Source organism: Excalfactoria chinensis, chromosome 5, assembly GCF_039878825.1.
Source record: "Excalfactoria chinensis isolate bCotChi1 chromosome 5, bCotChi1.hap2, whole genome shotgun sequence".
Taxonomy (NCBI): Eukaryota; Metazoa; Chordata; class Aves; order Galliformes; family Phasianidae; genus Excalfactoria; species Excalfactoria chinensis.
Window position 1 is genome coordinate 20,609,453 of NC_092829.1, and position 26,944 is coordinate 20,636,396.

The 26,944-nt window shown below is 43.6% G+C and overlaps 3 protein-coding genes across 4 annotated transcripts; 2 read left to right on the forward strand and 1 right to left on the reverse strand.

Annotated features, from left to right (window-relative positions):
* Nucleotides 1–89: 89 nt before the first annotated feature.
* On the reverse strand, nt 90–7,000 carry ZC2HC1C (zinc finger C2HC-type containing 1C). Its single transcript, XM_072337246.1, has 3 exons — nt 6,638–7,000; nt 4,554–5,828; nt 90–3,812 (listed from the first exon to the last, which is right to left on the reverse strand). The coding sequence occupies exons 2-3, from the start codon at nt 5,819–5,821 to the stop codon at nt 3,524–3,526; spliced, it is 1,557 nt and encodes a 518-aa protein (XP_072193347.1). The 5' UTR covers nt 5,822–5,828; nt 6,638–7,000; the 3' UTR covers nt 90–3,523.
* A 96-nt stretch (nt 7,001–7,096) lies between these two features.
* ACYP1 (acylphosphatase 1) lies at nt 7,097–8,035 on the forward strand. The gene is made up of 2 exons (XM_072337249.1): nt 7,097–7,256; nt 7,387–8,035. Exons 1-2 carry the CDS (start codon nt 7,173–7,175, stop codon nt 7,600–7,602), a joined length of 300 nt encoding a protein of 99 aa, XP_072193350.1. The 5' UTR covers nt 7,097–7,172; the 3' UTR covers nt 7,603–8,035.
* A 278-nt stretch (nt 8,036–8,313) lies between these two features.
* MLH3 (mutL homolog 3) lies at nt 8,314–26,434 on the forward strand. 2 transcript variants are annotated; one of them, XM_072337244.1, is made up of 11 exons: nt 8,314–12,127; nt 15,959–16,029; nt 17,007–17,111; nt 18,814–18,886; nt 19,515–19,586; nt 20,572–20,680; nt 22,697–22,856; nt 23,896–23,919; nt 24,110–24,188; nt 24,989–25,066; nt 25,671–26,434. In XM_072337244.1, exons 1-10 carry the CDS (start codon nt 8,842–8,844, stop codon nt 25,042–25,044), a joined length of 4,035 nt encoding a protein of 1,344 aa, XP_072193345.1. In that variant the 5' UTR covers nt 8,314–8,841; the 3' UTR covers nt 25,045–25,066; nt 25,671–26,434. The 2 variants fall into 2 exon arrangements, with proteins under 2 accessions (XP_072193345.1, XP_072193344.1); XM_072337243.1 differs by having other exon boundaries at nt 24,915–25,066; nt 25,671–26,427.
* Nucleotides 26,435–26,944: the final 510 nt, after the last annotated feature.

Here is a 26,944-nt window from a genome sequence, read left to right on the forward strand (position 1 = left end):
CAGAGGCATCATGTTGTTCGATAGGTTTTTTTCTTCTATGTTCTGGAAAGGGGACCCGAGGGCTTTACAGGTTCCTTGCTGTGGGAAAAAGTGTCATGTTTTCTGATTCTTAGGAGGAAAAAAAAGAAAAAAGGCCCTTTTATTGCTGTATCTCCTAGTGACGTCAGGGGCCCTTTGTGTGTGTGGTTTTTCAACAGTTTTAATGCCAAGTGGGAAATGAGTAACAGGAAGAGAAAGGTTCACAGGGAAGAAGCACCTGTTTCTCTTGAACAGCTTTTACTTAGCATTAAGGTCTATGGAGGTGAAAACCTGACCAGTATCAGCTCAGCAAACTGCTCCTGCACGATGTACTTAATGCCTGTCACCTCTAAGCATTTTATTGGGGATTTCTGTAAATTGTGAAATGCCTGAAGGCAGAGCTGGGGCAGAAACTTCACGTTCAGTCGAGAATCAGAAAGTGAAAATGCAGCATGTCTCTGAGAGTGGGATCGTACCATGGTAGAGGAAGCTGAGCCAGATGGAGTAACATAGCTTGGGTAACCCCAACTGTGACAGCAAAAAAGCAGGGTAAATCTCTGTTGTCTTACTTTTACCTGAGAAATTAGCTCAGCAAAACAGGGTGAAGCGCTTAAGGCCAGCTCTGAAACAAACATAATGAAGGAAGTCTGGTGATTTATTTTCAATAGCTACTTTTGCTTAATCTACAGTTTCAATTCCAGCATTAGTTTCTTGCCTGTTACTTAAGGAAAGTCCCCAGTTGATTTACTTTACAGTATCAAAAGCTATCTTATCTGCCCCAGTGACCATTTGTTGACTTTTAGGATCCACTAAGCAATAAGAAAAAACATACTGCGAGGAAAATGGAATCAATACTGCAAGCCAGGCAGTGGTACTGAATTTCTTAACTACTCTTTAATGCAGTAGCATTTTCAATAATTCAAGACTGTGGGAATACAGCTTTCAGTTTGTTCCTTTCTTACCCCTTTTCTTGTCACCTCTTGCTATCCTCTATGTTATTAAGTTCTATGTCCCTATGTTATTAAGTTCTGAAGTTAAAGCACTGGTCCTATTTTCCAGTCAGTTTGGATACAGTGAGGTCTTTTCCCTTGTTTTGAGTCTGTTTTTCTCTCTTCTCTGGGTTTGCACATTCTTATATGTACCTGGCTGACAGTGCAGTACTGACCCTTTCTGGGACCTTCGTGTTTTTCTAGGGTGTGCCACGGGATTGGGATCTCTGCCCACTGTCTATAGGTCAGAAGCACTCCAACTTCTGTCAGGAGTCTGGTCCACCCATTGCAAGTCGGGGTGTTTCTTCAGATTCAGGTTTTTACTAATCCAGTTCAGTCTGGTTGCTTTTTATCTGTTCTTGTTGTTTTTTTTCCCCTCGGGCTCCTGTGAGGAGCTGGCGCTGCATCGCTGAAGGATTTGCAAAAGGAGCTGCTGGAACTTTTTTTGTTCCTTGTTTGCTTCCTGTTGCAACTTTCTCATACAAAGTAGTCGTTCTTACTTTGAGAACAAAAAACACTCTGTGACCATTTAAAACAACTTTTTACAAAACAGCAATAGTCTAATATTAGACTAGTCTGAAAATCAGAATCTGAAAAAAAGACAAATATGCAGCAACTGGAGCAATTTGGAGCAGATGCCTTTCTGTAAGTCTGTAGGACATCTATTCCCCCCAAAGACCCTTTAACTGTGTGACAAACGAAGCCCCCCAGCATAAGGCCAAAATAACCAACAACTCCCTTGCACCTTGCCCAGGAAGGGGCATATTTTTGTTACCATCACCTACAATTGCAGCATACCAAATGAAAACAAAATAGATGACTTAAAGAAGGGTTAAAGCCCTGTTTCAGAGGTCCCTATTACCTTGACCTGCAAGTAAACTCCATCTTTTTGATACTAAATCTAGTTGTTGATTTACCTGTTACGCTGCCCGTTGTGAAGTTCCTTAGTGTACTGCTTGGTTATTTTATTACTGTATTGGTTTCTAGCTGTAGCTGTTCTTGAATGTTTTAGGTGGAAAGTAATTAGAAGCTATGTTAGGAATCAAGGGGAGGTGGCTGTGGAAATTCCTTCTCGGCTCCTGAAAGTCATGCACTGAAGTACAGAACTATTGCTGGCTGTTATTTGCACTTTTTATCACGAGCCTGAAGATGGAAATGAAGAACTGTGACACAGCATTTGTTTCTGACTCCTGCAGTGCAGCCCGCTCCGTGATCTTCTCAAAGTCCATCCTGAAACAACGTAGGTTCCTTGCCTCTGCTAACCTAGTTGGAAGATTTTTCCATGACCTCACCCTGATTAGAAAACTAATTTCCAGTCTAAGCTTATTCATGGCCTATTTTTTGATCTTGTGTGGCATTATTCTTTAATTGAATGTTTTTTCTTTTCCTCTCTCCCAAGTCTGAGTACCCAGTTATTGTACATAGTAAGTAATCACTTTGACATGGTTGTTCTGCTGCCTGAAGGGCCTGGCCAGTACAGAGCATCTCTGCTGTCCTACGTGTGTGAACTGACAAACAGACCTGCGCAGTACGTGCTGCTACTGCTAGTTCTTCTACCCCCCGTGAATTTCTAAGCTGAGGTTCATGTGTTGAGGAAGTATTTAACAATATAGCTTCCAATTCTCCTAATTAAATAACATCATCATTTTTTATGCACGGATTTCTAAATGGTAGTATGTTACACTCTTCTGCTGGTAGGAAATGGTCCCAGGATTGTCATTAATGTTCCAGAAAATCATCTGAGTATAACCCTTGGGCTGATGCAGAACAAGTGCAGAATAAGCCTGCCTTTGCAGCTTTCAGTATTTAACTGAAAGCACAGCAACAAGTGAGAAAAAAGCAAGATAAACAATCAAGAAGTAGCTCTGGATCCTATTGTCAATCATAGACAGAGGAGGGTGAGCAGCAGTCTGTATGCTGCTTTCCAAAAGCCCTAAATGCTAGGATAGTACGCCTCCCAGCTCTTGTGGGTAATTAAAATAGAAGGACTATGGCAGCCAGAGCCACTGTCATGTATTAAACTTTCAGAAGTGAATACCTGCATTTAGAGAGCAACACAGTATACAAAAGGCAAATGCTTTCTTTGGCCCAACTGTTTGTCTCATGCACAGCACTCCTTTTTGCCAGCTGAGCTAAAGGAGAGCAGTTATCTCCTCATCAGAGAAACTATTTTCAATTAAAAAAGGTTAGGTCTCTGCAGCCTACGAGAAAAGAACAATTCTTAAGGACCTTTCTGATGGCTGGTTTGCTCCTTTGCTTCATGCTGTCAGCCTGTAGTAACAACCTTCCTTCCCTGCTCAGCAGACTGAACAGTGACGTCCTTACAGTGTAGACTGGGTCTTCCTGTTAAGCTCACCTGCTGGGAGACGGCAGCCCCTCAGAAGGGCATCACAATCCAGCACACAGATTTAAGCACAGAAACTTTTATATTCTGCTTATATGTCCTGAACTGTTTGCTTACTGTAAATCTTGCTCAACACTCACAGCCAGTGTTGAGAACAAAGAAAGCTGCCTTATCAGCGTTTCCTCTGTGGGGGGAACGAGGGTCTATTCTTGATGTTTTTGCATTTGGGAATGTGTGTCTCAGCTACTTGGGGTGCAAAGCGGCGCCTGCAGTAGGGGCAGGCGGTGTAGTCTGGATTTTCAATGGGAGGGAGTGGAGGCAGGTCAGACACCTTCCCTCCCTTGGACAGTACTTGTTGCACCTGTCGGGCGTGGCGCAGGGTCTGGATGAAAGCCTCGTGGTTCTGCCTCCAGTTGTTCCTTCTGGTTGGCTTATTCTGCAGAAGGGAAATGCAGCCAGAGCTGCAGGCACCGCTGTCAGCCTCCATCCTCAGCCTTGCTCTCAGGGTCCAATTCTAGACACCTCTCCCTGAGCACTCTCTGTTGATGTAAAACCCCCCAGGGAAGCTGAATCCCACCAAGCACCAAGGAGGGTTTGATGGAGTTACTGATACAAACATCACTGCTCAGAAAGGACCTTGAGAATGAACAGAGAAGCAGGCAGTAGTACCAAGGAAATCATTGAATGGCTCAGGTTAGAAGGGACCTTAAAGATAATTGAGCTCTAACTCCCATGCCATGTGCAAGGCTGCCAACCACTAGACTGAGAGAGATGCTGCAGCTCCTCTGAAGGAACAGATGTGCATGTTTCCACTGCCCTCAGATTGCTAATCCATTTTACTACCTACTTTTTCAGTCAGTTCCCCACAGCCCTCCACTGTCACGGTTCTTTACCACAGCACACCCAGTCTGCCCTGATGAGCATCCTGACTACAGCAAGGAGCGAGTTCTCTCCAGGTGTACCCCCATGACGCATTACAAAGACAAGTCAGTCAGAAATGACACCTCCTCATCCCCAACCCAATCAGATTTTACGTGGATCCACCTATTCATTTTAGCACATGCCTTCCAGAGGCAGTGGCTGGGTTGTGTTCCTCAGCCCTGTGTACTCATGAGGGTGCTCATGTCTAAGAACTAGATCCCAGGGAGAGAGGAAAGTGAGCAGTGTGTGTGAACTAGGAAGGCTAAGGGACTGCAAGTTACCTGAGGTCTCTCTGAGCCTTCCACTGCTGAAACTCTTCCAGGTCTGTGCCCCTGGCTCTGGCCTTCCTGGAGTCAAATGTTTTCCTCTTGGAGCCTTGGCTCTTGCTGCAGATACTCATGTGTTTCTTGAGCCTGGTGCAGAGAAACTTGCGGCCACAGAAGGTGCACTGTCCAAGCTCCCCCTGCTCTGTGGAGCTGACAGCCTGCATGGAAGGTATCTCTGCAGGCAGACGGTCACCACAGTCTGAGAGAGCAGAGGAAGAAGGGCCATGTTTTAAGGCCAGCTCTGAGGACGAGGCTAAACCCTGCACTGGTACGCCATCTCGAATTTTGTTGTTGCTGGCCACCAACCGTTCCTTCTTCAGTTTCCCCATAGCCAGCTCTTGGGGAGGGAGAGTGGTGTCAGTCTTTGGGACAGTGGCCTCTGCAGTCTGCACCCCACTAAAGTCCCCATCACCCATCCTGATGGGGAATCTTATATTTTCCTCTCCAGGGTGCCTCATGGCCTTTCGCCTGCGAGTCCTCTCCACTGCTCTGGCTCTTCTCTCCTCTGCCTCCATCAGCTCCTTCTCTCTTTGAATCCTCCTAAGCTCCTCCTTTGTTCTCCTCAGCTTCTCTCTGAGGAGAGCCTCTTTCTTTCGGATTTCCTCTTCTAGGATCTGTCCATCTGCCTCCAGTTTTAGGATATAAGCCAGATCTCTCCTGTATAGAGAGGAATCTGATAGTTTAGTCTCTGCTGTCCAAGGAGGGGGCACTGCAGCTAGCTGAGGCTTCCCTGGCAGATGCCTTCCTTTGCTCTTTGAGCTAGTCCTACTATTTAGAGCTTCCTCCATGTGTGGGGAACTCCCGAACTGTCCTGTGTTTACTGCAGGAAGGCTCCCAGTATTGTGGTGAAAAATTGGTTTCAGAGGACAGGAACGATCCACCCCTTCTTTCCGTTTGGCTACTGATTTAGAGGGCAGAGTCTTAACCTGGCTGGCAAGATACTTGTTTTGCATCCCAGCTGAGCTAGAGGCTCCATGCTGAGAGCTGTGCTTATTGCTTTCGGCAGAAAGAGAACATGAATAGCTTCGGCTCTTTCGGGCACAGGGATTCTTCAGGCTTTCCTCTTTGTCTGATAGGAAGTCATGCTGACAACTGTCCTTTAGGTGTTCCGGAGGGGACTGATGTACTGAGACTTCAGAATCAATACTGCCTGTCACTGGGAGTTTAGTAGCTGCTACCACAGAATCCACATACGGAAACGAAGCCAGCTGCAGCTCAGCCATTCAGTGCCTGGGAAAGAGCCTGAGGTTAGAAGCAAAATCACTATAGACCAGATTTCATAGAATCATAGAATCCTTAGAGTTGGGAGGGACCTTCAAAGGTCATCTAGTCCAGATCCCCTGCAACAAACAGGGACATGCACAGCTACATCAGGTTGCCCAGGGCCTGATCCAGCCCCTTCTTGAAAATCTCCAGGAATGGGTCATCAACCACATCTCTGGGCAACCTGTCCCAGTGCCTCACCCCTCGCTGTAAAATATTATTTCCTGATATCCAACCTAAGAGTTCCCAACCTAAGGGTACCCTTTTAGCTTGAAGCCATCTCCCCTTGCTTAGTCACCACAGACCCTGCTAAAGAGTCCGTCCCCTTCTTTCCTGCCCTTTAGATACTGACAGTTCGCCTCAGATCCTTCCCTTCTCCAGGCTGAGCAGCCCTAGCTCTTTCAGTCTGTAAAACGCCCTCCCAGCAGCCTACACCTGTAAGTTCGAATACTGGCACAGCTTTCCTAACTTCTCTGGGTTCTTTCTGAGCTCTGTCTCCTCACTGTAGCAGCAGAAACGAACCTCATCGCTAAGAAAGCGACTATACCCTCAGGCAGCGCTTCCCGAGGCCCGCCCCTGCAACCTGGGCACCGCCCGCCAGAAGGCGGCCCATTCAGCTCCCTCGGCCCCGCATGCCGGCGCCGGCTGCCCACGCAGAGCCTCCCTGAGGGGAACACAGCTCCAAGGCCCCCGAACCGCCGCCCCCACGGATCGCACACGGAACTGGAGGCCCTGCGGGCCCGGCACGGCGGTGCGGGAGGCGCCCCCACCGTTACCTGCAGAGTCGCCCGCGGCGCTCCCGCCGAGCTGCTTCGCCTCTCGCCTCGCTCATCTGCGTTGCGGCCCCGGGAGCGGCCGTGCCGAGCTGAGGGCACGGACCCTGTGCCCGGCCCCGCCTGCAGGCCCAGCGGAGCAGCGCCGAGCTCCCGCCGCCCCGCTCTGTGTTGACGGCTGTTGCCTGGAGACCGGCGCGCGGGTGCCACTTCCTGTGCCGCTCTCTCCGGTGAGCCCCGTCTCTATGGATCCTCAGCCGCGCATCGGTCGCGCTCTGTGGAAGAGGCGCTCGAGGGGTGGGGGGACGCTCTGCTCCTCGGAAGACTTCTTCTCTATGGCTGAATGGAGGCCGCGGGGCAGCGGCAGGTAGGTGCCGTGTATTATTAGTCACCAAGCGGTCAGGAACGCCCCGCCCTCCCTGCGGAGCTCGCTCCTCATTGGTCGTTGAGTGGCAGCGAAGTCCCGCCCCCAGCCGCGCTGCGCGTGCGCCTTGGGGTCGGGGGTTGGCGGCCGTGTCCGTTGGAGGCAGCGGTGGCCATGGCGGGCAGCGAGGGCTTGGTGTCCGTGGATTACGAGGTGTCGGGCAGGGTGCAGGGCGTCTTCTTCCGCAAGTACACCCAGGTGCGCTGCGGAGTGCCGGGATGGGGCATTCCTGGGTCGGTCCGGGCCAGCCGGTGCGGTGCGGGGTTTGCAGGCGTCGCGCTGCCCGCAGCTGTAGCGGTCCGGCTCACTCTTTGCGTTGTCTCCTCAGAGCGAGGCCAAGCGGCTGGGGCTGGTCGGCTGGGTGCAGAACACGAGCCGCGGCACCGTGCAGGGACAGGCGCAGGGCCCGGCCGACAGGGTGCGGGAGCTGCAGGAGTGGCTGCGGAAGGTCGGGAGCCCGCAGTCCCGCATCAGCCGGGCCGAGTTCACCAACGAGAAGGAGATCGCGGCGCTGGAGCACACCGACTTCCTCATCCGAAAGTGACCCTGACCGGAACGCGGCCGACATGGGGCGCGGGCTGCCCTCGCCCGACATCCATCCTCACCTCCCGGCCCTCGGGCAGCCGACATCCAGCTCTAGAGAGCTTTCCGTCCTTACGTTTCTAACTCATCCAGCTCTAGAGAGCTTTCCGTCCTTACGTTTCTAACTCATCGCTTCGCCGTGCTGTCGCGTAGCGCTGACAGACCCGTGTCACTTGGACAGGCGGGGTCCGCACCGATGTGCTGCCCGAGGGCGGGGCGGGCTGTGAGCGGCGGCGCTGAGCGCTGCGTGCGGCTGCTGTAACGCCCGTGTAAGCTGTAAGTAGTGCTGCAAGGGAGATGGTTGTGACCTCGGTGTCTCCGGAGCACTTCGTTTTGTTCGTTACTCGCACAGAGGTTTATTTTTGTTAGAATAAAGGTACTCGGAGTTTGCTTGAGCTCAGTGTGTCTGTCTGGGCGCGGCGGCACCCTGTCAGGGCCGCTCTCCCCGCGCCTCCCCTGTCCGCCCGGGAGCGGGGCGGAAACTACAGCTCCCATCACGCACCGCCCGCCCGGAGCCAAGCTTCCGGGTCGCGAGCCGCGGCCCGGACTCAGGCGCGTGCGCATTGTGCTCCCCGCCCGGCTGCCTCTGCGCTGCTCCGCGGCGGCGGGCGCGTGCCGGGTCCGGCGGCGGTTGCGCTCGAGCCGCGGCCGTTAGGAGGCCGCCCGCCCCGCCCCGCCCCGCCCCCATCCGCGCGAGCCGAGGTGCCGGCGGGGCGGGGAGCTCGCGCCATCAGGGCCTGCTGGGTGCCGGTGGGCTCGCTCCTTGGTCTTCCTTCGCTATTGTAACGGGAGGAGAAAGAGGTAAAAGTGAGGGGACGGCAGCTCTCAGCACAGCCCTTCGGTGATGCTTGTTACCTGTTTGCGAATCTAACCGGAGCAGAGGCCCTGCGCTTGCAGGCCGTGTGCGTTTGGCCTCACCCCGATCGGATTTCCCTTGAGTCACGCTGTGTTTGGGAAGCAGGTGTGCCGTTGGGTGCACGGACTCGGCTTCTGGCCGCGTGCTTTGGAGGCACCATCTGATGTGTAGTCGGAGGCTGGGCCGTGGAATAGCAGGAGAAAAAAACCAAGCCTTCAGTAATTTATTCATTTTTCCTTTTTTCCCCGTTTTTTTTCCCTTTCCCTGCCTGCGCTGCTGTTATCAAGAACACAAAGCTGTGATCTCCCTGCGGTTTGCCCAGTTTCTCTCCTACCTGCTCTTGACATGATCAAGCACTTGGCAGAGGATGTGCAAGCCAGGCTACGCTCTGGAGTGACGGTCAGCTCGCTGGCGCAGTGTGTTGAGGAGCTCGTCCTCAACAGCATCGATGCCAAAGCAACGTGTGTAGCTGTTAGGGTAGATTTGGAAGCTTTTAAGATCCAGGTGGTGGATAATGGCTCTGGCATGGGGAGAGAGGACTTGAGTAAAATGGGAAAGCGGTACTTCACTAGTAAGTGCAGCTCAGTGGCAGACTTAGAGAAGCTGACTTTCTACGGCTTCAGAGGGGAGGCTCTGGCAAGCATAGCAAACATGGCCAGTGTTGTGGAAGTTTCATCTAAGAGCAGCAAGACAGCAAAAACTTTTGTGAAACTGTTTCACAATGGGCATGCGCTGGAAGTCTGTGAAGCTGAATTGAACAGACCAAGTGGTGGAACGACAGTGACCGTGTGTAATCTGTTCCATCAGTTACCAGTGAGGAGGAGGTGTATGGATCCTGTGCTGGAGTTTGAGAGGGTGAGACAGAAAGTAGAGGCTATCTCGTTGATGCATCCCTCTGTCTCACTTTCTTTAAGGAATGATATTTCTTGTTCTATGGTGCTTCAGCTCCCTAAGACAAGAGATATTTACTCTCGTTTTTGTCAAATATTCGGACTGAACAGATCTCAGAAGTTAAGAGAAATAAAGCATAAGTCTGGGGGATTTGAGATACGTGGCTACATCAGTTCCGAAGGACATTACAATAAGAACATGCAATTCTTGTATGTGAATAGAAGGCTTGTTTTAAAGACAAGACTACATAAACTGATTGACTTTTTATTAAGAAAAGAAAGTGTCATTTGTAAGGCAAAAAGCGTCCCTGTGAGCAGACAGGGTTCCTCAAGTCCTGGTCGCCCCCGCTGTGGCCCAGAGTTACATGGGATCTTTGTTCTCAATGTGACCTGTGCGTACAGTGACTATGATGTATCTCTGGAACCTGCAAAAACTCTGATTGAGTTCCAGAACTGGGATGTTCTTCTAGCTTGTGTAGAGGAAGGAGTGAAAGCGTTTTTGAAACGAGAACATTTATTTGTTGAACCTTGTTGTGAAGACATCAAAGAGTTTAATGAGGATAATAATTTTTGTTTGGATAATGCTCCAGTTACGAAATCCATCCTCCTTGAGGATAAGAGCATCCAAGAAAACTTTAAGAAAGCGTGTGATGAAATTATAGATTCCTATGAAGTGTATAAATTGCAATCAAAAGATGTCAAAAGAAAATCCACGGTGGGAAAAAATTATTCACAACCTCCAGAGTCAAACAGAAATACACAGGAAACTGAAATTTCCTCAAATCAGAAGATCGCTGAACTCGCTGGGCAACGGAGAAACAAAGAAGCAGAGATTCCACTGCCCAAGAAAGATGGCACCACTTCTAATTTCATTGTGTCTGATATGTCGGAACAGGAGCCAAAAGACACAAACAGTTCCCAAGAAGCATGCGATACTCATCTCAACTCTTCAGAAAATCTCCATTCCTCTTTCACAGAAGGGGCCAGATCAGAAATAATAAATATAGACAGTTGTGACTTACGGTGCTGTGCTGAGAATTGTGCAAAAGATGTAGGAAACCAGCAAGACCAAGTTGTGCAGAAAAGCAGTACAGTTTGTGTCTCAAATAATGGTTTTACTCGGTGGCCATCTGAGAGAGAAGACCCTACTGAAACTGCGGGGGAATCTGAGACTGTCTGTGGAAGTTCACTGATAAGACTACATAATGTGAGAGAAGGCGACAGGGAAAGAAGTGAAGTGATAGATAGTGCTGGAAGAGGGGCTGTTAGTTCAGTACCAGAAAAAGTGCGTTCTCACTTGGGCCTCAAAATACGTGTCATGCAAAATGAGCCACCCCGTGAGCATAAACAAACAGAAACAAATCTTGCATTAAACATGCACTGCAGAGCTGGCTCTGTCAATGCCAAGCATACTTCCAGGCACAAAGTGAGTTTGCCAATTCAGGCTTTAAATGCTAAGTATATTTCCATAAATGTGAATAAAGAATATATACCTTTCTGCAGCAGAGAAGTAGGCAATGCCGATGGAAGTGAGCAGTCAGAGAATATAAGCTTGCCGAGTCAAGCACGTGATGGGAGAGACACATCCACTGCCACCAGTAAAAGACATTATGAAATAACACGTGTATCAGACTTGCCACTGGCAACATCTTCGGGTATTTCTAACAGTAAAGCTGTAGAAAGCCCTAGAAGACAAATAGCTGAGCCAAGATCACAGCCTTGCAAGAAGCTGAGCCTGGCTACACAGATGGGTTCATTAGAGAAGTTCAGGAGATATTATGGGCGTGTCAAGTGTACACTGCCAACACCATTACCAGAGCAGAGTGAATTTCGTGTCCCAGTTTCTAATGCACAAGCTAACTGTGACTTTTCAAGGAGTCAGAATAACAGCTGTGATCGCTTGAGCATTTGTGAGACTCCAACTTTGGATTCTAATAATAATAGCCATGTTTTGAGATCTTCGGATGAAGTTCTACTGTGTAGTGGAGAAACTTCACTGGACAAACGAGCCCTTTGCCACAGTCCTTTGACATTGTCTGATTACTCAGAGGTTAGTAAACAAACCACAAGTAGTCAAAGGTCTCCAGGATCCCTATCATCCAAACTGTGCCAAATGAGAAGTGATCACCAAGCAGTACAACAGCTGGGTGAACAACTCCAAACAGATTCAAGTAGAAAAGATAACCACTCTTTTGATCTTGAATCTTCAAATAATGATCTTTTATATAACCCTTGTCAAAGGTATAAAGCCTCAGTGGAAGAAACGAAGGAAGGTCACAGCATTTCTAAGGGGGATGCTTGCCCACCATCAGATGATCTGAGAGCAGAGTCCATGAAATGTACTGTTAGCCTTTCACCACTCAGCAGCACTGAAGGAGAATGCACAGTTTCTGCAAGCAGTGTTTTACCATTTCCAGCAAAAAAAGATGGCGCTGACGTCACCTGTGAAGACGAAAGTATGTTAAAGGAATCATCAAAACAAAACGTGAAAGATGCTGACGCTCACTGCGTGGTCTTCCCAAGTAACTTGGCACTGTCTGCAGACAATGGAAATGTGGGTGATCCCAGGGATGATTTGTGTAGTTCAGACTGGCTGCAAGATTTTGATGCTTTGTTGGGTAAGACAGTCTACATCAATAAGGCAACAGGACTGAGCACCTACAACACTCCTCCGGAAGAGTTTCCAGCTGCCTGCATTAAAGATTTAACAACAATGGCTGTGAACGTTGTCTCAGAGAATGGTAAGATGATTTGTTGTTGTTATAAAAATGGGACGAGGAAAACAGTATTTGTTCTGCTAGGTGCGTGGAATATTTTGCTGGCTGCACCTGACACTCACACTGAAAAATCCACTGCCTTATATGTAGCAGCTGTTTGGAAAACAGAATGTGTTGGTGACTATGGAGACAAAACAAACACGTTAATGTTAAGATGTTAAAAGATGGTTTTTAATAAAATAGTGAAAAGAAATGTCAGCACTTAGTTTTCGCTAAGCATCATGACATCTACTGTAATCACAGTCATATCTCATTGCTGTCATATACAAAGGCTGCTCTGAAACTAATTCCTCCTATTTTATTATGCTGGCTCGTGACATCAGAGTTGGATGTTGATGGTAGGGCAGAAGAGGTTGAACCTTTCCCCAATATCCCATTACATGTTGTTGCTGTACAACAGATGGCAGCAAAGGGGCAGTCTGATAAAATGGTTTCTGACATGGGAGTGCATGTGAAGCTAAGGGAACTGAATTCCTCCATGTGAAAAAAGTTGTACACATTGAAATTCACTGATTCTTGCTGAATGTTTATAGAGACCAAACAGTGAGTGTGAGCACAGTGAAATAGTGGTTGTTGCCTTTCAGCAGTGGTAACAGCAATAGTGTGTCCCCTCCACTGGTGCAGTTTTACAAGTATGGCATGCAGGCTCTTGTTCATTGCTGGCAAAAGTGCATAGGCAATGGAAGTGACTATATTGAAAAACAGTGTTTTGTAGCTGACTTTGAATTTCAAAGCCACTGACATATTAAGAATAGTGTATTGAACACAAGTTTAGGGAAATTACACTGTTTGATAGCAGACGGAAAGACATAGGAATAATTCATATCCACTTGCAGAGGATCCATATCCTTTGCAGAGGAAAAGGACCAGAGAGTGTTGTTTGACACTTGGCTGAACATGAGCCAGCAGCATGGCCAGGTGGCCAAGAAGGCTAATGGCGTCCTGGCTTGAATTAGAAATACAGTAGGCAGCAAGAAGAGAGAGGTGATTGTCCTCCTGTACTCTGGTGAGGCTGCAGCTTGATTATTATATTCAGTTTTGGGCCCCTTACTACAAGACTTTGAGGCCCCGGAGCACATTCAGGGAAGGGCAACAAAGCTGGTGAGGGGACCAGAGCACAGGCATTATGAGGAGCAGCTGAGGGAGATGGGATTGTTTAGTCTGTAGAAGAGGAAGCTTGATGGGGACCTTATCACTTTCTACAATTCTCTGAAAACAGACTGTGGTGAGGTGGGGGTTGGCCTCTTCTCCCAAGTAACTAGCAATAGGGTGAGAGGGAATGGCCTCAAGATGCACCAGGGGAGGCTCAGGTTGGATATTAGGAAAAGCTTCTCCAAAAGACCAGCCCTGGAATGGGCTGGTCAGGGAAGTGTTGAGGTCACCATACCTGGAGGTGTGCAAGAAATGTGTAGATGTGGTACCGAGGAACATGGATTAGTGGGCAGCATTGATGGTAAGGTGGGTGGTTGGACTAGATTATCTTAGAGGTCTTTTCTAACCTTAATGTTTCTTATATCCTCCATCTCAGCAGTGGCTGTCTGCCATTTTGCCTAGTCATAGGCCATGCACTCCATGTGCCCAAGAGAAATGTAAGATTGTGTAGGTTAGACTTAGGCATCTCTGAACTTAGTAAGCTGACCATTACAGGAAAATTTATCAAGTCTTTTTTCATAATCAGATGACTTTCAGAGCAATCTAATGTTCTGCATCAACATGATAATGTAATTGAGTATTCAAGTATTCTAAATGTATATGGTTTGCATGTGTAGAGAAGTTATTCTTGGCACCTTTTCTGATGTTACCTGTCAGATTAATAGTTCTATTAATATCTCTACGAGCTCTGAATTCTCACTGGCTTTTGGACAAGAAAATCCTAACTTCATGAGCAATGTATGTCCTGAGCAAGGATTTTCCCTGCAACGAGGAGGGAAATGCTTTCTTTGTTTATGACATATATAAAACATTGGACTCCTGTTCATATAAATGATAGACGGTCCTGTGAGCTTGAGAGATAATATCTCTGAGACAATAGCTCTAAAAGTTCTATCAAAGTCTAAATGAGATGGTATTCTTAATTTTATCCCAGTTCACCAGGAATCGCATAAAGGCATCTTGCCCTGTGTGAGGTAAGGGAGTGTGCGGCTGAGTTTTGTGACAGTTGGATGCCGAGTTGCCTTCCTGTGCTGAACTGCCAGTTTGGATTCTTGAGAGGATTCTCAGTCCGCAGGGCAGAACCATCCACAGGCTTCTATGGGATAAAGTCAGGAGTCGATGGACTGGCCACAGGACCTCATAGAACCTTTTCTTACTGAGCTTATCAGCACACATTTGTTTTTTTTGTTTGGTTTTTTTTTTAGCTTTATCACTCTGCCATATTTCCTGAATGCACACCCTTAATTTCTTAGTAGAAAGGAACTTTATTAATTCATTATTATTTCACAAAGAATAGAAATCTGAATTGTACCAAAGGAAGGGTGAAATGTTTACCACTGTGCTGGAAATCTGAGCCACTTAATAATCTTGATAACAGTGCAGGTTTGTAGTATCATTAAATCATTTCTGGGCGGGTAGGAACATGTTGTTAGACTAATAGCTCACGTGGTCTTACTGGCTTGTAGTTTTCAGTCTTACAAGGTGCTGATAACTGCTGGTAGCTACTGATGGTGGTAATGGATTGACAGCTCTGCCACACCTGAAAAGAGGGAAGTCGAAAATGTTTTGATTGTCTGTATGCCATCTCTTTCCTCTTATGGTAAACACTTCTGACTGCATTAATTCTTTAAGTAATTTTTATGTGATTAAAATCATAGCCAGTTTTTAAGAATGACAGTCTTGCAGAAGCCACGTTTCCAGCTGCAAGTGTATCTGATAATTCTCAGTTTTTACATATGAGATGCTGTTTCTTAATGCTAAATTGCCAAATCAACGTAAGAGTCTAATTTGCCCAGGGCTAAGCATACATTCATTTATGAGAATATAATTGTATAACCTTTCATAATTTTGCACACTGATGTATCTGCAGAAGTACATTTATGTTGTTTTTAGGGTTTCAGTTCAGGTGCCATCCCTTTAGAAGTGAGATTTTGCTACCCTTCCTTCCTAGACCTCGAAAAGAGAAGACTCTAGCAAGCCAGGATCAGAGAGGTAGGGCCAGCTTTCCAGGACACAGTGTACTGTTGTAAAAACAAGTCAAAGAATTCTCCCAGGTGTCCCAACAGGAACCCAGAATTACTCAAGGTCTGCTAACAATGGGACTGTGTGAGTCACCTCAGATCTAGAACTGGAAAAAAACCTCTTTGAGGGTTGAAGGTAGGTTAGGGGGTACTTATTTACAGATTAAATACCCAGCTCTTTGTTGAATGATGCCAGTAGCTTAAAGAATAATTACCTAGTCCCTTCTTTGTACTCATTCCAACCTTGGAATGTGAAAAATAGCTTCAATCCACACATTCTTTTTGTGGTAGAATGGATGAAATCACCTTTTTGGTATGTGGCTTTGTCCAGAAGCAGTGGGTAGCTAAATAGGTCCTTCATTTGTTTTTGTTTCTTTTCCCTCCTGGTTTCCAAGGCCTGTAGAATTGTGCTGCAACATGCTCAGGAAGCTGCACAGGGTCTCTTCTAGATAAAGCAAACAATAGAGAAGCCCACTCTCATGCTCCATTATTTATCTGTACACTCACCTGTTTTACTAAAGGAAAAAAAATGTAATTATACTTGTGTGAGGTAGAGGTACCCAATGTACCTTCTGCTGACAGCTTACGGTAGTCCCTGTATTATCTGTATGCTCTTTCCCAGGTGGTGAAGGCGGGTCTCTGCAGTCGATGCTTTCAGAATGGGATAATCCTGTTTTTGTTCGCTGCCCAGAGGTAAGCATTATCTTGCATCTCATGCTAACACAGGAGTTATTTTATCTGATATGGGGACCAAAACTGCAAGTATTGTAACTGTTCTGTATAATTTATTTGGTTATATTTTAGACCACAGACCTTGCAATTATGTTTTACAGGTGGTTTATACATAAGTCATTTTTATGCATGTATTCAAAGTTGGAGAGGCAGGTATTGGGCTAATCTTTTACCTTCCGTCATTTCATAAGTAAGACATTCTTGTAAGCTGTTGTCTTCTTTACAGAGATGTTTGTCTTAAAATAAAGAAGTTTGATGGCAAAATGGTAATATATTGTCTGTCCTCTTTGTGGAAAGAGTAAAACAACTCATCTTTCTTCTCTGGGCTGCAAACGTTTATCTTACTGTAGTTGTTTTTGTAGCCTAGCAGGACTATAGCATGTGAGAGGGAAACAATGTTGGAACTTTTAGAAAGACTTCCTTTGTTGTCATGAGGCAGCATTATCTTTAATCATCGTGTTGTAAGTGTGTAAACTTACGTATGTAGCCATTTCCACCTGCACACAATGGAGATGGAGTCACAAACCACCTGCTGGTGAATTTTTGAAAAGGAACAGTTCTGTTCATTTGTTACAGTGACAGATTCTGAGTCATTTCAGGGTGATGTGTATTTGTAACTCAGTCCGCTGGGAGCTTACCTAGGCTGGTAGTCAACATCAGGTTTTCTGATAGGTACTCACAATTAGCTGAATGCACTGAAGTTAGCAGGTAATATCTAGATGGGAAAGTAAGTGGGGATGGAAACAGAGTGATTGCCAGACTATATCTCTAACGAGTGCTATGTTTGAGTGGAAAGCTTGGTTTGTCAAAATATGAAGAACTATTTCCAGAATGTTTTTTCCCAAATCTGACTTTTTTCTTTTTTTTCCCCCCATGTTCATCATAGGTAGCTTGAGCCTATAAACTATTCATGTCATTCACTTTTTTTTTTTTTACAGGTAGCTGTTGATGTGACCAGCGGTCAAGCTGAGAATCTTGCTGTGAAAATTCATAATATTTTGTATCCTTATCGTTTTACCAAAGACATGGTTCACTCAATGCAGGTACAATACGATCTATTGCTAGTTTTCATGCTGTAATTCCCGCTCAGCCATTGGGATTTTCTGATGTCTCTGCCTTGTAGGAGAGAGGTATCCAGGGAAATAGATCATATCCTTAGTTTTCACAAACACAATCAGAAATCTTGGTGTATAATACTATCAGACACGTGTCAAGCCAGATCTTAATATCTGGATAATCATCTATCTACAAAATGACTAAAATTCCTTGGTTGCATGGTCAAATCAAGAGGCAGCCTCGTTGCTGCTGCTTTGAAACACTGTTAACTAAATAATATTTCAACAGGTGGCTTTTTATATTTCTCATAAATATTTGCTAGTTCATATTCTCCTGAAGTCTATCTCCTGTCTCCTATGGTTCTATATTTATTGACTTTAGAAATTTAATTCTTAAGCAGAGTGGTTTCAAAAGCAAATCCTAGATTTCCTGGAAAGACTTGAAATTTCCTTTTAAGATTTATATCTTTTCTGAAAAGTGATTCTTAAAAATAACATTGTAACATGAAGTCTAGCTATTTTAATGCTCTTTCATTGTATATTTGGATAGTTAAGTTAAAAGCTCATGTGAATGTATGGCTTTAGCTTACATTCTTAGCACTTATAGGTATCTCAAAGTGAATTATCTCCCTCTCTTACATATTAAAGACTAACGGGTTTCAAACTGGCATTATTCTCATGCGATCAGGTTGCTGACTTTGAGACTGCAGTTTCTGACTGGGTGGGACGTGGTAATATTAAGGTCAGGGTGGAGAAGGATGGAAATGATTCTCCCTTCTTTACATTGCATGTGCAGGAATAACAAGAGAAATAAAGTTATTACAGGAAACAAATTATGTTTCAAAAAGACAGGAGAAGAAAGCTGTAAAACAGAAGGAAAAAGAAAAAAATTATTAATGTCTAGTATTCCTTCAAAGAAATCTATTTGATCTAAGGATCATCTATTCATTTTTGTCTAGAAGGTGGACAGTACATGTGTTCTAAGACTGTTCACAGTGAGCTCTGTACTTGTGACTCAGGGAGACTCCTTCCTTATTTTGCGTCTGTTAATTTAAATATAAAAATTAGATCCTGGAAGCACTGATGCTTTGCTGCTCAGTATTCCATCTGTAGATCTGGTTGATGTATGCTGCTTGGGAGAAAGTTGGAATCAACTTTCAAAAGCGAGTTAGGCATAAGAAAAAGAGAGAAGAAATTGCTTCCTGGTTACTACCGCAAATGAGAAGCACAAATCCTTAAACACAGTTCAAATTATAAAAGTTTGTTTATATTCTGCCAGCTGTGAACAGCTTTGATTCCCAGCTCCAGGCTTCTACACCACCATCTTATCCATTCTGTGAATTTCCACCTTAGTAGTTCTTATGCTTGTAACTTTCTTTCAAAAGACAGATTCAGAATTATTTTGTTGGATATTTTGCAACTTTCTTATTTATTCCAGACTAAACTTTCGTGACCAATCATGGTTGTTTGACCTTCTTTTAGTGTTGTCTCCTAGCCTAAGTAATTGCTGTCTTTTCCATATTTAGCCCCTCACTGCATTATAAAGAATACTTATGTAATTTCATAGTGTTGGTTTTTCTAGGCCAAATTCTTTCAGCCTTTTTGGGATTAGAAAATATGTATATCTAGTCCTCCTTCTAATATCTCTTCCTTTTACCACTGGATAATGATTGTTCTGAGTATCTTTCAGGTTCTTCAGCAAGTGGACAATAAATTTATTGCTTGTGTAATCAACACTAGGAATGAAATGGATAAAAAGAAAGGTAAGAGCTGCTATAGATATTAAGGTAGCTTTCAAGTGCACTTAAACTGCAGAGAGAACACAGACCTGCTTTTATTGTTTCTTGCTTTGGGATGATACTGTGAGTAGAGGAAAATGTTAGACTTCACATGAAATTTCTTGGATCTTTTTCTCTTTATTTTGGATGTCGTTGAATGTTCCTATTGCCTTCAGATTAGTATTATAAAAATAGATTATACTCAAATTACCAACATCTTTCAGACTGTGTTCACAGTGTCTGGATATATTCATTGCTGCAGCTTACTGAAGCTGTGTAGAAAAGGCTTTCAAAATCATTAATTTTCGTGACCTTTTAAAGACAGCATTAAACAGAACTATTCTTGGTGACCTCAGCTTTTATTCTGATTTTAAATGAAGACTCCTATACACAAGATTTTGTGATTGCCCTTAATTTAAATTACTCATTTGGATCGTTTCAATTCTGTAGTGACTTTGTTCTGCCAATGGTCTTCCCCTCACTTCACACCTATAAAACCTACCGGTACTGATCTTGTAAATGTGGCCTCTAGGGAACTGTCATTCTTCTTTCCAATCCATATGGTCATTGAGTACAAAGTTACCTATTTTAAATCTTGTGGTACATTTTTTAGGGGGAAACCTTTTGGTTTTGGTGGACCAACATGCAGCTCATGAACGAATTCGCCTGGAGCAGCTTATTGCAGGTGAGAATGCAGATGGTTTCAGGAAAGAAAGCACAGAAATGTGTAAACAAGAGCTGTCTTAAAGGGAAAGCTCATGACATTGTCATAAGGATAAATCAGGGCCGTATCGAGCCAATAGAATATTGATTTGTCATCTTGACCCTGATCTTTAGCAGAGTGCGGCCATTCAGTGTTTGTAGGAGTCATAGTATTGGCAGCTGAAAATAGAAAATATGCACCCTACCTACAGAGACTTATCAAATTAAAATAGGCCTGATGTAATGAAAGAGTAGGAAGGCAGATAGGAAAAACAATGAACAGGAAATAGAAAAACATCAATAAGCGCATGTGATTATGCTGTGAAGAATAAGACATGGTGTGCAGACTAAAGAGCATAGTTTGTTTGGTTCCTTTGTAGCTGAATACTGCACTTGAAGCCTAAAATTTTTACATTCTGAAACTGTTTGCAAAGGGATAATGGTCTTTTCTGTAAGCCCATTAGCCATTGGTTTCAGCGTTAAAAGGTACGACTATCCATCAAGTACTTAAGAATCACTGACTTTCTCTTTCATTGAGAAATACTGTGCAGTTCCTGCAGAGAGGTTTCCAGGAAATCTGCTCCTTTTGGTGAGGTACTGAAAAAAGTTGAAGACTGAAGGGAGAGATGCTTAATGAATAGTATTTTAATGCCATTTATGAGAGATTTTTTCTGTGGAAAAATCGCTGTGTGTGAGTTGGACTAAATATATCAGTAGGTTTTTCTTGCTATTTAGGGTGACTCTTTTTTGGAACCGGTGGGAAAAAAACAAAGTGGCATTAACCAGCTTCTCCCTCGGGACTAGATGTCTAGTGTGTGACATTCCCAGTCCTCCACAAGTTTCAGGAGAAGGCATTTTGTGGTCATTTTTAATCCAAACAGAGGATTACATGCCAAACCATAGGGTCATTGAGGGCAATGTCTGCATAAGTATTCAAAGAGGCATATTTCTAAATGTTTCATTCACAGATTCCTATGAGAAGGAGGCTACAGCATGCGGCAAGAAGAAATTACTGTCCTCCTCCGTCTCTCCCCCTTTAGAGATTGAAGTTACAGAAGAGCAAAGAAGAATTCTATGGTTAGTAATGCCCAGTAGTGCTAAACTTTGGATATTGATTTGGATATAACAATATATTGCTAGGTTACTACATCTGTTGATTGTTTCCTGAGCGGAAACCAGTTGTCTGTATCTATACTGTGGAAAATAGATGTGCTTCTTGGGCACATCATTACATCTCAAGACAAAACCCCATGGTGTGCCATCCCTGTGCCACTGCAGTATTCTGTGCTTTCCCTGGCAAACCAAACTGTGATGTATGAGCCAGAGGAGTGTCCCAGAAGTCTCCAGCAGATCCTGCTGTATGTGCTGGAGTGCAGTGCCCATTGTATAGATACAGGAACTGATTTAATAGACTCTGGAGAGGAGAGGGATGGGCTATGGAAAGCTTGTATTGTGAATCCTTCAAAAATGCATTCCTTAATTCTAGATGTCTGCCAAGACTAACTAATGAGCACTGTTTCCCAAATGTTTCAGAATGGTGTACTAGTTACCATTAGGAAATTTAACTTTTGTATTGCAAGAGTTTAGAACTAGATAGAAATGTATTGCTGGCCTGTTATACACATACTGAACACTAATTAATCCTTCTTATTTCCTCAAGATATTCCTGCCTGCCCCTTGCCACATGCATTTGTGTTTGTTTCTTTTTCCATGCTGTACTTCATGTTCAGTTGAAGTTCTCTGCTAACTTCCACAGGTCTCCTTCACTGTTATTCTCCAGTTTGCCTTGTTTGTGACTCCTGTGGCAAACTCAACAGCTTTTAAATCACTCTTTACTAAAATTGCTGCCTATGTTAGGGATACGCTTGTTTGGTGGAATGTCCTTTTTGGGTGTATTCCAATCATAACAGTATCAGTGGTATATGTCTGCTAAGTCGTTTGTGTAACAATGGCAAATACCAGAAATTGTAAAGGAAAGTGTAAAACACCATTACATACCACCTGCTGTATGAAAAATGTGAGAACATAACCACGGCTGCTCATAATTCAACAATATTTGGATGTCTTTGTTTCTATCCTTTCGTTATATTCTTGCCAATATCACAATATTTTTAGTGCCTCTAGGTCAACTCTGAATTATTTTTACACTAATCTTTGAATATCTTTATATCTATCCTGATGGCCAAAACCGAATACAATATACCAAATGACAGCATCCCACTGATTTCTGCAGCAGCTTTGCAATAGTTCCCCTGTCTTCTGTCTGTTACATTCACACTTGGTATTTTGTCTGTTGATTTTGGCTACTGCTGATAGCCCAAACTGTTTGCTCTGCTTGCTCATTGAACTGTCATGACAGTGAAATACAGAGGGGGTTTTTGAATTTTTGCTTTTTAACATAGAAATCACCAAAGTGTGCACATACATCGAACTATTTGATGATTGCTGACAGTTTCTTCAATTTTTGATGACAAGATCTCATCTGACTGAGAGCTCCAGTTTTTTGTGTATTTTTCCATCCATAGGGTGACACGTGTCAGATTAATTAAGGTTGTTCTTTCCTTGGCTCTCTTTGCCTTACTTAAGAGGACATGAGTTCTTTAAACCAGCATAAATCTCTTAAAATATTTTTCTGTCATAAGCATTTGCTCCTATGTGTCAGTTGAAATCAACTGTTTTTTAGGCTAGACTTAAAGCAGTCTTTGTAGTGCATAACTTTGATGTTTGGAGGATGTGTAGTGTTGCTATTTGTGTCATAAGTTGGCATTTTTTCCTTGAATTGAACATCTTGTGCATCTTTAGAAAACAAAAATTTATACATTTGAATGCAAAGCTCTCTGCATAGTACAGAAATATTGTATCTTGTGGCTGAGGAACATACAATGTGCATAGTAGATTGGAGTGAAAAACATAGTACAATGCAAAGTAAAAGAGCAAAATTAACTGGAATTTCAAATATGGTTTTCAAGATTAGAAACTTTTAGGAAGAAAAGTGGAGACTACACAAATATCCACTTAAGCTGCGAAGAAGTAGCTGCTTCTGCTTTATTTCTGTTTGGGGTGTTGTTTTGTTTCATTATGTTTTTTCTTCAGGTGCTGCTACAAAAATTTGAAGGATCTGGGCCTTGAATTATCATTTCCTGAGACCAACAACTCCTTGATTCTAGTGAAGAAAGTGCCACTGTGTTTTACAGAAAGAGAGGCCAATGAACTACGACGGAAAAGACAAGCTGTCACTAAAAGCATTGTGGAGGTCAGCTGTGGATATGGATCAAAGCAATTTGTGATACTGGCTTTTTTTCTGTGTTAATGACCCAAAGTATAGCATATCTTTTTTTATAAGGGACAAAAGTCTCTTGGCCAATGTAGGCACCATCTCTTTTAGCAGCTGAACAATCCTATGGTTGAAATCCCTGAACTATAACAGAAATGACAGAAATCTGTTTCAGAACTGAAGTAGTGGAAAAGCAAAGAAACACAGTAGGTAGTTCAGATGTTTAATCGATTTTCTGCTCATTCTCCCTGAATGCTTGAATGAACAGTAAAACAATTCATACTGCTGGTACAGAAATATTACTTGTTAGGATTTAAAGTTCTAATGAAATCTCTGCACAGGCAGTTCAGCTTTCTAAAAGCTGTTGTTGAAGAACAAAAAAAAGCTGTTTGGAGAAGAAATCACTGAATGGATTACTTGCAGTTTCCATTGTAAACAATTCTTTACAATCATAAGTGCATCAGGGGCTCTCCTTAAAAACTGTTTCTGGAGTATTGTGTTCAGCCAGTAGGCTGAGCCATTGTGAATCAGCCTAGCCTTGCCACTTATCTTTTTCAATGTGAAAAGATGATCCAATTGCTTTTTCTCTTCCAATTCTGCTAGAAGCAGGGAAAAGTCAAAGTGCACTCTCCAGTGTGCCAAGAGTGCTGGTAGCAGTGGAGAAAGGTTTTAAAAGATAGGCATACATCTGAATAGTACCTAGCTGGAGATCAGGTCTGTCCCTCGCTAGCAGTCTTTCATAGGTGAAGCTTCAAGATCTCATGAGCGTTTTATGATACTTTTTGTTTTAACAAGGACTGGTATCACCTCTATGTGATTAAGAATTTCTTTTATCTTAAGACATCAGAAACGAAATCCACACTGGACTGTTATTTCAAGAAGCGTACAAGCAGCTGCATCATTTTTTCTGGGGTGTATCTGGAACTTACATATTAAATTATACTCAGATGTGGAGAAGAGGGATATGGGCAGTGGAAGTCAGAAATACCAACTTACTGTCTCACCTTTTTCTTTTCAGGAGCTTATTCAAGAACAAGTTGAGGTGAGTAACTATCAGCTTCCGAAGTTGACTGGAATAATGCAAAGCTTATTGAAAGAACCAGGGGGAATAAGCACGTTAAGCACCAAACATGAAATGTAGATTTAGGTCATTTGAAGCTCATTGTTGTTACAGTTCTCCTTATTCTTCATCTTAAATGGAATGTAAGATGATGTTCTCTTACTAATTTTAGCTAGTGCAGACCGCAGGCAGAGCACGAGGGACACTGCCTCTGACATTTCTGAAGGTGTTAGCTTCCCAAGCCTGCCACGGTAGGGCAACTGTACTTTTCTTTTATTCTTCCATTTATTTTTTAGCCTTGCTGTTTCCTTATGACATAATTCCTGGCGTAGTGGTTTCAGAATGTGTTTGCAGAAATTGCAGGGTTACAGACTGTTTCATAGCCCATTTTCATGGTGTGTCATTGCATTCTAAAGAAGTCTTACAGCTGAAAGGCAGGACAGAGATTGCAGATAGCCTTGTGAGGCTGTGGATGCTAAAGATAACACAGTTCTTTTAACATTCTACTTTAATTTCCTCTGGATGCCATTAAGTGCCCATTTGCAAGAAAGGACTTTGTGGTAGGGCTGGCGTTTGCTTTTGGAATTAATACCTGTCCGTGGCAAGTGTATAAAACTCATATCAGTTCTATAGAATTGATAAAGGCCATCGTCTGGTTTTACTATCTTTTGACACATGAGCTGATTGCATCTTCAGCCCTTAAAAATAAAGTCTATTCTTACAACACTGTCTGAAAAGCCAGAATCTAATAATCGTGCAATCCATCTGAATCGGATTAGATTAAACAGTTTAGGCTTCGGGTAGCTGATCATTAAGCAGCAGCATGGTTAACTGAGCTAAGCCTTAAGCCAGCTTTTGCTGTTAGTCTGTCTTCCCTGAGAGCTGCCTTTCTTTGTAAGTAGTAGCTGTGGAGGGAGGTCTGTTGGGTGGTTTGAATTCTCTCTGGCAGCATGTGCAATAATTTTATGTCCTTCCAGGAGCTATTAAGTTTAATGACAGTTTGACTTCAGAGGAGAGCTGTCGGCTCATGGAAGCTTTGTCATCTTGCCAGCTGCCCTTCCAATGTGCTCACGGAAGACCTTCTATGATGCCCCTTGCAGATATTGACCATCTACAGCAGGAAACACAGGTACTGTGTGGGGTACTGAAAGACAGCACCATGCTCTGGATTACCAGAGGCATATCATGTATGCATGTTAGAAATAGAAGCACCACTGCTGCATCTTGAACTTTTATGTAGCTGTTATTAGTAAAATAAAACCTGAGAGAATTAAGCCTCTGTTCTGCAAAACCTTTGGCAAAGATCTTACCATGTTCCATTTGAATGGTTGCGCTGACTTGAATGGAGTCAACTAGTATTTTAAGTTAAGCGTGTATTTAAAGTGGTTACGGTTTATGAGTGTAAAACTTTGAAAACATGTAAATGCAGATATTCTGCCAGGAGCAATGATGCTAAAGATTAAACACCTACTTCCCCAAAGTTGAAGATGCCATAAAATGGAGGAAAAGAAAGCAAAGACATAGCAACATGAAAGTAAAATAAAATCCTAACTCCTTCCCTTTTGCAAATAATATCCTATAATAAGTTATTAAATTAGCTGCTGTTGGAAGTCATGTTGTTCTTTGAATTAGATGTGAAAAAAAGTAGGAATGTTTCTATTAGAGAAAAGAATATGGAGGCACTGAAGTTAGTTTACTTGTGACTTACAGCTTCTTAATTTTTCTCCCTCCAGCCTAAACCTAACTTGGCTAGACTGCGGAAGATGGTGCGAGCGTGGCAACTGTTTGGAAACAAAGACCCTAACCAAAAAAGGTAAGACTGCAAACTGCAGACTCCGTAAGTGTTGGCACAAACAGCATCTTGTGTGGAGCAATGTTCTCAATCCAGCCCAGTAACCAAAGTTTTGCCCTGAGCACTGACGTAAGTAGAAGAGACCAGCCAGAAGAGCATGGCAGAAGCCCACTCCTGGAGCTTGGAGAAGCATCTTTAGCACTAAGGAACTTTGTTGTAAACCTGAGTCATATGTTAGTGTTTGACTATCGATGTCAAGAAGTTGCATCCAGTCAGTTACTGCAAGCTTAGCAGAATTCCATGTGATACAGAGACTTTTAATTAATGTATTTTAGAGTGTTTGAAATGGAGGAGGTATTTATTAATAAAATTAATTAAACTTTCCTTAGGTTTCTGACAGTGGTTGGAATGAGGACTGACCAGCTTCCTAGTAAAAACAGGTTTGACATAGGCCTAGGTAGGCCTATGTCTTTTTAACACTGACACACCCAGCTGTTTTCTCCCATCTCCCCACAGTCTGCATTCTTGAGTGATTTCTAAATCCTAGCATAGGCCCTGCTTTCTCAGTGTACAGAAACAAACAGCTTACTGCATTTCTTACAATAGGCAGATGTTTTTTTCACAGGTTCCAGTTCTATTTTGTATCACATTCTAAGCTAGACAGGAGTTGATTATTTTAAAACAGTAAAAGATGTATTTTTCTTTAATCACTGGTATCTTTGTTCTGTATAAAAAAGCAACTTAAAAACAGATCAGATATTGACATCTGCTGTTTCAAAAACAAAACAAGGAGTAGGAGCTTCTTTCCTTTGGTGCCTCACTGTGGTGTGTATTACATTAGCATACATTGATAAAAGGGACTAAGAAGTGAACCGCCTTGTGGGACTTTCTAAGACGTTCTATGCTGCCCCTCACAAACAGCATGAAGTTTCAGAATGAGGCGAGATGTTCACCCAAGAAGAATAATTACTCACCCAGCAGTAAAGGAGAGGGAAGACCTCTGATCCAGAGGCGAAGCAACTTGCTGACATGGCTTTTGAAGTCTGCCTTTCATCAGGAATGGAATCTCTGTTCCAGCGTTTTCCAAAAAGCTGGTTTGCATTTCAGTAGCTTAACAAAATTTGTCCAAAAGTTCTACCAAAAGTTCAGTTTTGAAGCACGTGGTCACTGGCAATTACATTTTTAGGTGAAAGCACACCTTAATCTTCCTACTGC